The following is an 11,641-nucleotide window of genomic DNA, read 5'->3' as shown; positions in this document are numbered from 1 at the left end:
TCTGAAAGTATTGCGATATTAGCAGCATATGCCGTACTTACGTTTCAGTTTTTCCCTTAGACGGCGCGATGACGAAAATACGGAGAAGAGCGTTAAGCGAGCATTGGTAACTCCTGCTGAGCATTCCCCGGTTCTCATTCAGTTTTTCTCTCAGAATGTGTCAGCTTCGCGATGATTGACTTGGTAATTTTCGGAGAGAAGTTTGGTTGCGATTTGCAAACAGGATCCGTACCCGATGGCACCGTACGTATGGTTCAAGGATATACCGAAGGTGCTTTATCATCTCCATATCGACTTGGACTTGTACCAAAGCACCCCTCTTACGGTACGCACTATACCTGTGTGACTAATCGTAGCCATGACTGTTATTATTAAGGGCTGTACCGCATCCCAAACCTTCAGAGGACTCAGAGTCTCCTGGCCCGAACAAAAGTCTGTTCCCTCGGTCTCGTACATGCTTAGGAAATCTCGACATACCATATGCTGCCTCAGCTATTACAAAGGTGGTCACAATTCAGAGGTAACAACACTGATTTGTCATTGGCTGGGGTCTCCGTCTATTGCTCTTTGTCGATATGTACTAAGCTGTCTTTGGCATAGCTTAAATCGTGCTCAGCTCACGAAAAACCTACATTCGCGTTAGTCAACCATCTCGGCCACATGCGGGTTTCAACGCAAGTCCGAGAATTGGCTGACAAGATCGATTGGAGTGTAGTTCACCATTCCAATGGAGATATCTAAAACATATTCTTCGCGTCTTAGTCTTATTGATGCTGCATCCCTTGAGGCTAATATTGTTCTAGCTCACCTTGAAGTACCTTCCATCTTCTCTGACATTGATCCAAGGTATCATGGCTGACCGTGACAACTACGAAGAGTTCGTGAAAGATATCGGCCAAGTGGCTTCGGTAGTCACTGCAATGGGAGGCAAATGGCAGTTATCATGAGTACCTACCAACCACAGCGTGTCCCAGATGTACGTTGGCTGTGATGAATTTCTAATTTCCCTTCTTTAAAATCCGAGTCTGCGATCATTAGTAGAGGTGAAACGCCACTACCTGCGCTCCTCCCACGCGACTTCTGAGTTCCTTTGACCTCTTTTGAAGGATGGGCTACGTGCATTTTATGTACACATCTCTGACTCAACTTTGCCGTTGATAACAGTTTTCTTACCTTGCGAGGATCAGTCGGCGGTTAGCACTGGTGAAGACCTGATTTATCAGCACATTCGTTTCCATACATTTTTCTGTATTTCCGGGTTTTCTAAATATAGCAATTGATGCGACGCGACGCGTCGAAACGTCAAATTTGCATTACGGAACCCTAAAAGGAAATCGTGATTTCCTTTTTTTTCTCTTTATTCGACCACTATGATGATGCCGCTACCATCTGTGCTCGTCCTAGCCCTCGAAGCCACAAAATGCTGGTGTCCTTCAGCGCCTGCTTCAGTACACGAGGGAAGGTGGCACAACAATTTGTTGCCTCAATTTTAGCGGTGCCATCCACAACGCCAGGGTGAAGTCATTTTTTGCCACTTGGGGTCTTCCTTGGGATCTAGGGTCATATTTCCGGATGACTGCACACCTGAACCATGCTGCAACTGGGGTGTCGCTGGAGGGGTCTGCCGGAATCGTACAGTCTCAAGTCGATGACGTTGCAGTGCGTTGCTAGGAGCAACATAATTTACACGCCATCACCGACTTCGCGTATCGAGTCCCACACATTTGGACCCAGCGAAGTCCCGGTCGACGTTAATGAGTGCCCTTGCGCGTACGGTCCCGTGGGACGAGGCTGGTTAGGCTACGTTGGAGACGTTAATAACGAAGACGGCAGCACGCGAGTCATTATAGCCATGACTCGCTGCTTGCCGCAGAGCGCGGTGGTACCAGACAGAAGCAACAGAACGTATTCTGAAGGATGACGCATCGAGGCACAAGGAACACAGGATCCAGATAGACCCGTGATGTTCACGGATACCATCAGGCAGGCCGGTGATACTGATTATATCACTGGCCACAGGACGGGTCGTGCAGGGGACGGGCGGGGGAGCCCACACCTGGTATTCCGGGAGCAACGACAAGAATCTTCATCATCTACACCTCCACCACCACCACAGCAGAAGAAATGCAGACGCAACCCACCTCACGCCCGCGAGGATGAGGTGGAAGCTAGGACTGCCAAACGAGCTGAAATGTCAAGAGAAAAGTCCAAGCAAGCAGAAGTGCTCAAGGAACAGGTATGAGCTTTCTTTTGACGGCTACGACAATGACTGACCGACATACAGGGCAATGCTTGTTTTCGACAAGGAAAATATGAAGAGGCTATCGAGTACTACCAGAAAGCTATCAGTGTTCACGGACCACGACCCACGTATTACATTAACATCGCTGCAGCATGTCTAGAGCTTGAATTGTGAGTTCTAGCGAGGAAATTATTGCACAAACTTATCGGGGAGCAGGTATCTACAGGCCGAGGAAGCTTGTGATTCGGCCCTGGAGTATGATCCCAGATCCATAAAAGCTCGCTACTGTCGAGGCATCGCACATCGTAACATGTTCGCATTCAAGCTGGCCATAGAAGGCGGGTACAAAACGAATTTTTTTCAATTGAATCGGATCATCAACATTTTTAATGTTCTCAAAGCTTTTTAGATGTTCAGTGTCAGTTCCATCCCATACTGCCCTTTGGCTAAAGGGAAGTTAACGAGGCCGCTCACCAAGCTCAGTGATACAAAATGTGGTGAGACTGATCGGTGAGTTTGTTTCTTCATATTTTATTTATAGCTAACCCATCGAATGTAGGCTCATTGGACAATAGTGGAGCATCTACGGATGCCATTGTTAACAGGTGCGATAAGCTCGGGCCTCACAATATACACCTCTCATTTGTTTCGCAGGCTCGAAGAGCTCGCGCAGAAGAAGGGCATAACGATGGCTCAGCCATCGATTGCGTGAATTCTCAGCAAGGAAGGTGAGCTGACACGCTATCGTGTAGTCCCCGTATCTTCATCTTATTCAGGTGTCACCGCGCCCGTTCTGGGTACGACGTCGCTCGATAATATGAAGGACCTACACCAATCTGCGAGATCGATCCGACATGTAGATGTAGAAGAGAGCTAGATATATATGTCCGTGACGATTCGTTACAACAGGCTACGTATACAGCGTACAGCGTCGTCGTATTATAATCGCCAGCAGGTTAGCACCAATGTCCGACGGAAAAGAGATAGCCAATAAAGACGAACAGGGATAGACCATAATTTTGAGAGTATTACCACATAGTCCATAAACAGCGTTACGAAAAAAAAGAAGGGGGAGAACTCGGATTAAACACCGGGTGTAGTAAAGCCAGGGAGGTCGGGCCAGTTCCCGAGCTGTGCTGGGTCGCCACCGATGCGCACCCACACGGAGGATGAAGGCGTCGGTCCATCGAGAATGAACAACTGATGCCATCCCGGGGGACAGATGTTGGCGTTAGGTGGCGCGGTGACAGTGCAAGATGTTCCAGAGCAGCTGATTTCAGGGAAAATGGTACGGCTGCCCATGCTATTACCGTGGGTGCTGGAAACGGCTGGGAAGTGGGATGTATGAGAGGGTCTGAAGCTGAGATGAAGAATGTACACGTACCGCCAACGAGAGATATCCTGACACCAGAGATCTCACCTTGATGGAGGGTGATATTAGATACGGTGTACGTTCCTCCGTACGCCCAGTCGCTTTCTTCGAGGGTATACTCGGGCTGGGTGAAACCCATAGAGAGATAAGGTGGGATGTATACCTGAAGAGGTGGTTCAGTTAGCCATTCCACAACACGTCTGAGGAGATTAACCTCAATCCTAAACTCTTCCGGGTTTACTCCATCTTCCGGGTCAGATCCGGAAATCAGAACACGTGCGTCCGGAAGAAGAACGGCTTCAGAATGGTACATTCTGGCGACAATCGTTGAATTCAAGATCGATATCCTCTGATTGACAGTTTGAGTCGGGTCATAGAGAATCGCCTGCAAATTCGGATCTGTTCCGAGTCCAAAGCCAGCTACACCTTGATGAGCACCATTCAAAATGAGGAAAGTGCCGTCGGGCAATGGAACCATGCAGCTCATCACACGTTGGGATGGCTAGATTAATGCAATTATTAACAAGATATATCCATTGGACATGAAAGCGCCTACCATTCGCTCCAAAGTCCATGTAGCATTTTCAACTTCGGGTTCAATGGATACACAGTTGTCGAGAGCAATACCAGCACCGGGAGAGGAACCACCACACAACAAAACACGAACAGGGTCGGTGTAGGGAGCGTACTGGGGGAAGAGCACTGCGGCGCCCTCGAGAGGGTACGTTCGGCCACCCAAGACTGAATGGGCACGTATGTCAGCTGCAGGAATGTGATCATACAGTAAACTTACAATCGTTAACTGAAGCAGGAAGGTTAGGTAGTTCCGTCACCGTATCGAAGGTAACGGGATCGAGAATGCGCGCTTCATTGTAGTACACTGTTTCATTCAAGGTGAGCATTAGCCACGAAAGGAAAAGAAAGACGCTTACCAGAAAGGATACCACCGCCAGGCAAGACAAACATGAAGGGATACAAATTATTCGGGTCTGTCCTCTGCAGCCAAGGGAGGTCTACAACAGTGTCTCCGCCAGCAGGCTTGGGTAGTATCTCGAGGTTGGGCTGCGGAGAGGCGTTGCTTCCTGTTTCACCACCAATTACCAGAATACTTCCGTTTGCCATCATCATCGCTGTCGGATACCACCGGCCTCGCTGTTAATGGAAAAGACATCTCAGCAGAGAATTCATTAATGTGCGGAAAATCCTCACCTGAAGACTCAACTCCTCCCAGTTTTCCTCCCAGTCATTTGTTGAATTTGTTCCAGGAACACCATTGGGGGTGTACAGGCGGACACCAAACGTACTTGTCAGCGACCAACCTACACGGCCATGACGTCAGTTCGATCATAAGACAATATGAGCCAATTTTCCCACCTCCGACATTAATCTGCCGTCCAGCTATATCCGGAAGAATGATACTTCCTGAACAAAAGACGTCGGTCTGCACATGCATCGTGCGCCAAGCCAAATCGAACTGATCCACCAAACTCAAGTCAAGCTCGTAGGCTCCCGTAGAGTTTGCAAAGCTGAAAATAGAGTGCGGAGTTGCCGATCAAAAACAAAAGGACAAATAGAATTAAAAAAAGCCGACGAACCTACTGGTACCGCTTTTCTCGAGGAACGTCACCTTATTATTAACACCCACCGTCGCGATCAGAGGAACGACCACCCTTTTACGAAAGAGGTTAAAATGTAAGATTATTAATTTTCGATCGGAAGCGAAAACTTACCCGGGAACTAGAAGATAAGTTAAGGGGTCAGAACTTCCCGAGAGTAACTATAGCCTTACCGAAGAACTATGGGAATGATGAGGGACAATCAAAAATCCGACGCGGGAGATAACTCACTTCATATTGACCAGTGACCTCAGGCGTGTGCCAAACGTTCATTGTTCCATTCCAAGTGTACAGCTGCAGGCGCAAACCCCCACCACAGAGATGGAGGGGATCACCTGAACACTGAATGTCGCAGTCAGATGCCTCTGCCTCGACAGAGGAATGTGCGGCTATATCAGAGATGTCCCCGCAGTCTGTTCAACAATAACCTGTTGAGGGGGAGACACAAGATATAAAGAAGCGGTGGTGACTTACAGCACTCTTCGCCGTATTCGAGTCCGGCCGCAGGGTACCCAAAGGCAGCGCATTGATTCAGACAGGCTTCGACGCTGTTGTTCGTGGGCCATATGTTTTGCCACGGCAGGGTACGTGTTCCGGTTTGTTCATCACTAGATGGACCCGATTTGTTAGAACTTTTATTAGAACGTTTAGAAGAAACACTGACGTGTAGCAACCAAGATAGGCCCATTCTCCCGGGAGATCGTCTACCTGAGCAATTGCGATAGGAAGTGCAGTGATATTCGTCGTCGAGTATACTGAAAGACGGTTTCCTGCGCCACAAGCCTCGCTGAAAATGACCAACAGTTAGTTCATATGACAACGCACAGCCCTGCAGCGATTGCGAAGAAACCCACGTCGAGTTTCCGGTGCAGCTCATGCTGCAATCAGATTCTGCGGCGAGCGCCGCTCCATTGATGAGTTCGTTCCCACAGTCTGAACGAGGATGTTTACATTAGGAAATGCCGCGGTCGCATGACGAAAATGACCTACAGCATTCTTGGCCGTATTCCACTCCCGCCACGGTGAAGTTCCCTTCAATACACGAAGCAATGCATGACTCGACTGTGTTGTTCGTACTTGCGCCAATCTCTGTCTGGAGGATGCGGCCATGAGCGTTATCTCTGCAAGACAGCATCCGGACATCAGCGACATGATGTCAGATCATCAAGGGAGATATATAACGTACACCCAACAAGCGTTGTAGCTCCACGATTGCGGCAGGCCTGAGAGCACAGGGAAAACGGTTGTCGACCCGCCCCCTCCAGCGGCTCCACCACCACTGTTAATGGCGGGCAAGTTGGTCCCAGTATAGTTGTAGGCGTTTAGTCGATTTGGTCCACCACAATACTCTGAGCTATTTCCAGCACAAGTCATCGTGCAATCAGTACTCGCCGCTGGAGCACCCCCATTTGCAATACTCGTGCCACAGACTGTTTCGTCATTCATCAGCGAAAAACGTCGAACGACACGAATGACGGGATGAGATCCTTACAGCACTGGGTAGAATATTCAGTCCCAGCGAACTGATAGCCGGAGGTGAAGCATGCACTGGTACATGTTTCAATTGTGACGTTTGTAACATCCATTCCGACAGTAAATGTACGCTGTCCATCAACGTTGTCGCTTTCAGAGTGGCAGATATGTTTAGCCACAAGGCATTGTCATGTAAAGGGAGAAGAATCAGTCACCTGTAGCAACCGAGAGAAGTCCAGTTTCCGACAGACGGTACAATCACAGGTGGAGCTGGAGGCGTTGCACCACTCCAGAACAAATTCAATCGATTGGGGCCACCGCAAAGTTGGAGCGTGTTGCCGGTACATGCCATATCACAATCAGTCGCAGTTGCGTTGGTGTCGTCGGCTTCTATGTCGTTGCCGCAATCTGCGTCGCAAAAAACCCCCGAGGATCAGCATGAGGAAGCTCAACATTGATTCCTACGTACAGCATTCTTGGGAATATTCGACTCCGGAATATATGTACCCTTGATCACCGCAATAGTTGATGCAGTTTGCGACGGTCATGTTGTCCGAACTGGTGTATGAAGCCGAGGAGAGTGTCCGCGTGGCTTGGGTATCCCTACAAGCAAATGACGTTGAGCACAATGTAATGGTTACGCTAAATTACGAACGTGTAACATCCCAGCGAAGTCCAGTTTCCGGGAAGATCCGTCGGGATAGATTGACGACGGTGCAAATGCCCCGACGCAATTGAATGAATGTGAGTTGAAGCTTGCGCTGAAGAGAACTATAAACCGCCAGTAAGTAGACTATTCGTCGCGACGATAAGAGATGCGTACAAGAGCGGAAAGGGCGACTGGCCCAAGAAAAGAATCGAGGAAAACCATCCCAACCAACGAAAGATTGATGAGTGGATGAACAACTCGTCCATGATCGCCCAGCTTATAAACAAGGCCAAGGGAAAAAAAAATACCCTTGGAAATCGGTCCAACTGGGGATTGTTCTCGACCAAGATGCAGAAGCCTTACGTACTCGCCAGCGAACGTTATGCGCTGATTTTTAGTTGATACATCGACACGAAATGTACGTCTCCGGAGAGCTATTTGTGCCTTCGGGGCCTGTTTGATGTGTCAATGCTACCGGACATGAATTGAAGAAGCTTGAACCCACACGATCAGGATTTGTTGACTTAATTGATTCATGATGCAGATATAGCCGTGGCTAGCGCAGGGTTCCGTACACGGCGAGTAAGCGAGTATCCTGTGATATGCCGGTCTACTGCCGTGAGGGCAACACGCCTTTATTGCGGCGGAGCCGGTCCCTCGCCCTGGAGGATGAGGGCAATCGATATAATCGAGCTGTTATGTCGATGAAAATATGCCATCAAGAGGTACCAACGAATATTGGATGACATATGCCAGTATAAATATGTGATCAGAGTGCATCAGGGATGATTCCACGAACGCGGAGATGAGGTGAACCGGAGTTTGATTTATAAACGCGGCATTGAAAGCCGACGCCCTCGCAAGAATAAAGCTCCAACATGAATCCGAATGGAATGCGACATCGAGTGGACTCTAGTCCACTTTTTCTCTTAGCGTCCTCTTCCTAGCGCACCTGTGGCCTCTGAAAGAAAATACACAGCCCCCATCTCGCGCTTTCCGCACGATGATCGGATGGAGATGTAAATATGCAGGACCAAGGTAGACCAATACAGGTGAAGATCTCTACAGAACAGGACGACCGTTTGTCACAGACGGGAAATAACAGAAGAACTATCAGTTCATGATCAGTCCAGAGGGATCCAGTCGGACAATCTAATGCACAAGAGGTTCGCGAGCATGAGGCATTGTCTTCGTAGGATGCCGTCGAGACCCAAAGACGCCAAGCACCTATTGCCGCTACCCACGTCGTATTTTAGAAATATATTAGGACCTCATACCAGTCCCTGGGCGGATAAATGGATGGGGTGCGAGTACCAGAAAAAAGCAGATTCGAATGATTCGGACTCGGGTATAAGTTCCCCAGGGTGCGGGAGAAGAGAGCGAGAAAACAAGTTGTACCACATGTGTAAAGAGCGAACAAAAGCTGTCAGAGTACCAAGTTTATGGTATTTGTGGAGACAGAAGGCGGCAATAAGATCCAGTGCAAGTGTAAGTGCCAGTGCCGTGAGGGCCGAACACCATGTGGCAATTGGCCTATCGATGGGATCCCAGCGTATCGAAAGCCCCTGAGTAACGAAAACGGCGCCTGCCTTATCAAACGGAGTCTCTCGAGTTCCGAGCGTTACCAGCTGATGATAGCAGGAACAAAGGTCAAAGATTTGACATTTTTGTTGAATGGCGATCATCCAACGGATCAGGTGATCTTTGCATAGCCGTGACTTCTGAATCTTAAGCCGCATGTACTGCGTGATGCCTTCGATACAACTTGGCAAGTCGTGAACGCTGAAGTTTATATATTGAGTCCGGAAGACAACACAGAAGCGGAAACTTACTTCTTGCCGTATTCGTAAAAATAGCCTCAAGGATAGGATTTTTGTAGATTTCATCAGGATTCTGGGTAGCAAGTGGTTGTAAATGAATAAAACAATCGTGACAAAGATACAGGCTGTAGGCTTGTAGCATTCGGTTTTAATTAAGGCATTACATACAATGGCTCCGTGGAGAAAGTTGTCATTCTAATTTCGGTGTAAATTGTACCCGATTGTGCCTACAATTTGCGGCTCCCGAGACCCTGCAGGCCATTCGGATATTGTAAAAAGTTCCCAAGTTCAAAATCAGAAAACCCTGTCTGATTCAGGTCTGCCAAGTCCTCAACTTGTCGTAAGCGGACGGCGAGCTGTACCTCAAAGGGTTCCTGTAGATTTTACTTCACATGCCTTGTCAAGATCCAGAAACCTCAAAGTTATGCCGCGACGAGCTTTTGATTTTAATAATAATACAAAATGGCATATTCAGATTATAATGTACGGTATGAACACTAGAAGCTAAGTTACTTCCGTACCAGGTTAAGAACGAAATCCACGTAATACTGTACACCGGCCTTTAAACAAAACCTCCCCTAAACCCACAAATGAATACCATACTACAGTAAGCACCGACAAAACAAAGAAAAGATGACAAGATACAGGACAGGTTAGAAACGGGGAATCATACACTTGAAAAAAAAACGCGACAAGATAGAATAGGAGAGAAGAACAAGATTAGAAAGCCAAAGCCAAACTCTATACCGCTACTTGTTGTTGCTGTTGCTGCTGCTGCTCTTGTCCTTGTTCAGCTGCAGACTCAGATTGCTGTTGCTGGACCACCTGAGGCGGTGGCGGCATGGGGTACCCTGGATACGCCGGCCACATCCCTGGATATGGCGGATATCCCGGCGGGGGGTAATACGAATAATACTGAGGCTGTGGTGCCGTCCCTGGTTGAGTCGGGTCTGTAGGTATCATTGCTGGCGGCGTGTAAGGCATGTAAGGTGTGGGGTACGGGGGCGATTGCGGAGGCGGCGGCGGTGACACCCCAGTCACCGGAGCAGGGTAATAGACATGGGGATGTGGGATCTGGTAGAAATTGTATGGATACGGGGGCAGATGTGGAACAACCGCAGTAGCGGTAACGGCGCCATTGGGATCCGGAAATGGGGTAGCAACAGGAACAGGAGCGGCCACTGGCACGGGCGCTGTGGGGGCCGGCGGTTCTGCAGGCGGCTCTGGAGGTGCGCTAGGCGTCGGCTCCTCTGTTTTGTTCAGCTTCCGCCGCTTCGGCACAGCGGGAGCACCGTATGGATCGTAGCGCTTGCTCGAGCGTTTATTGCCCTCAATGATATGAGCGTCGCTCAGCAGTGGGAGTCCTGTGATTGATGTGGGTGATAGCGTTGGAGAGGTATCGATATCATCTGCATCACCGCGGTACCGCGGTATCCCATCAGCACCTATCTCGACCTTTGGTGGGCTACGAAAATGTGTTTTGTCGAGATACTCCGGGCTGATATCGAGCGATGCAAGCTCCGGCAGAGATGAAGGCGAGCGTAGCCGACCATTTTCGACGTCTTCAACTTTGTAATAGGATATCAGGTGCTGCGCCACTCCTCCGATATTCAAAGAAAAAGTCTAGGCAACAGTTAGACAACACGACAGGGAACAGAAAGACAGGACAAGCGTACCTTTTTCATCAATCCATCCGGCTTGAACTTGTAGCTATTCGTCAAACTTCCGACCAAACTCCGTTCACGATGCTTAGCAACACTCATTAGACGTCCGTCCGTCCGAGGGCGCCTATTGGCCGGGTTATCCGTGGAAAAATCGTCCACCTCCTGCTGCTGTTGCTGCTGCTGCTCGTCGCCACGTCCACGATGACTAGGCCCCCGCTTGTCCGTCTCGCGATACAGCAGGAAGTTGCCCAAAATGCGACTCGGGCTCCAAAAAAATCCATCAGTCCAACGTTTGATGCCACTCTCGTCCTCGTCGAACACGAATACAGAGCCGGAGGTGATCATCTTGCGTTCGGCATCGACTAAACGACGTGTCACCCGTGGTATGAGGCCTCGACGAGCGGCTTCGAGGATGAGCAGCGCATCACCAGTCGTCTCTATCCAGCCCGACCACGGTGGCTCTGTCCACGCTGACGACGACTGCGACATGTTTGAGGCGCTTCATTATCCAACGAGCGACCACGAGAGACAGTAATAGCAAATAATCAGATACATTTAAGAATAAAGTTTTCACTTAAAGTTGACTCACCGTTGGCGGCGGAATAGAAAAAATAAGGCGAGCGGTGAGATTGTATTCAATCTCCGCCTCACCTTCGGCCCTGCGCCACAATTTGTTTGTGTTTCCTGTAGGCTCCCACCGTCGTGGCTCCGTATTTTTTGCTTTCGGGTTCTCTGCCTTGCAATTTTATCTGTTTTCGACGGTCAATGCAGTTCTAAAGGTGCTCTTTGAAGGAGACTTTGAGTT

At 49.1% G+C, this 11,641-nt stretch overlaps 2 protein-coding genes and 1 pseudogene across 3 annotated transcripts; 1 reads left to right on the top strand and 2 right to left on the bottom strand.

Moving 5' to 3' along the window:
* Nucleotides 1-1,368: 1,368 nt before the first annotated feature.
* Nucleotides 1,369-2,651, top strand: BT62DRAFT_1041683 (TPR-like protein; the record flags this gene model as incomplete). The annotated part of the gene is made up of 4 exons (XM_043178436.1): nt 1,369-1,905; nt 1,984-2,236; nt 2,285-2,412; nt 2,459-2,651. Exons 1-4 carry the CDS (start codon nt 1,592-1,594, stop codon nt 2,649-2,651), a joined length of 888 nt encoding a protein of 295 aa, XP_043035434.1. The 5' UTR covers nt 1,369-1,591.
* Nucleotides 2,652-3,325: 674 nt separating this feature from the next.
* Nucleotides 3,326-7,702, bottom strand: BT62DRAFT_1041677 (annotated as a pseudogene; the record flags this gene model as incomplete). The annotated part of the gene is made up of 21 exons: nt 3,326-3,570; nt 3,627-3,777; nt 3,829-4,116; nt 4,171-4,355; nt 4,408-4,494; nt 4,547-4,766; nt 4,824-4,933; nt 4,989-5,140; nt 5,210-5,284; nt 5,379-5,391; nt 5,458-5,643; nt 5,705-5,838; nt 5,895-6,017; nt 6,085-6,163; nt 6,221-6,351; nt 6,417-6,660; nt 6,723-6,853; nt 6,919-7,111; nt 7,173-7,306; nt 7,359-7,474; nt 7,527-7,702. Coding segments are annotated over 21 exons (3,173 nt in total), but the record flags the coding sequence as incomplete, so codon positions are not given.
* A 1,885-nt stretch (nt 7,703-9,587) lies between these two features.
* BT62DRAFT_936563 (uncharacterized protein) lies at nt 9,588-11,437 on the bottom strand. Its single transcript, XM_043187151.1, has 2 exons — nt 10,849-11,437; nt 9,588-10,795 (listed from the first exon to the last, which is right to left on the bottom strand). Exons 1-2 carry the CDS (start codon nt 11,323-11,325, stop codon nt 9,914-9,916), a joined length of 1,359 nt encoding a protein of 452 aa, XP_043035433.1. The 5' UTR covers nt 11,326-11,437; the 3' UTR covers nt 9,588-9,913.
* Between the last annotated feature and the right edge of the window lie 204 nt (nt 11,438-11,641).

The sequence above is a fragment of the Guyanagaster necrorhizus genome (assembly GCF_019112545.1).
Source record: "Guyanagaster necrorhizus MCA 3950 unplaced genomic scaffold BT62scaffold_33, whole genome shotgun sequence".
NCBI classification, from domain to species: Eukaryota; Fungi; Basidiomycota; class Agaricomycetes; order Agaricales; family Physalacriaceae; genus Guyanagaster; species Guyanagaster necrorhizus.
Note: the sequence above shows the minus strand (reverse complement) of the source record. Positions and strands in the feature narration are given on the sequence as shown.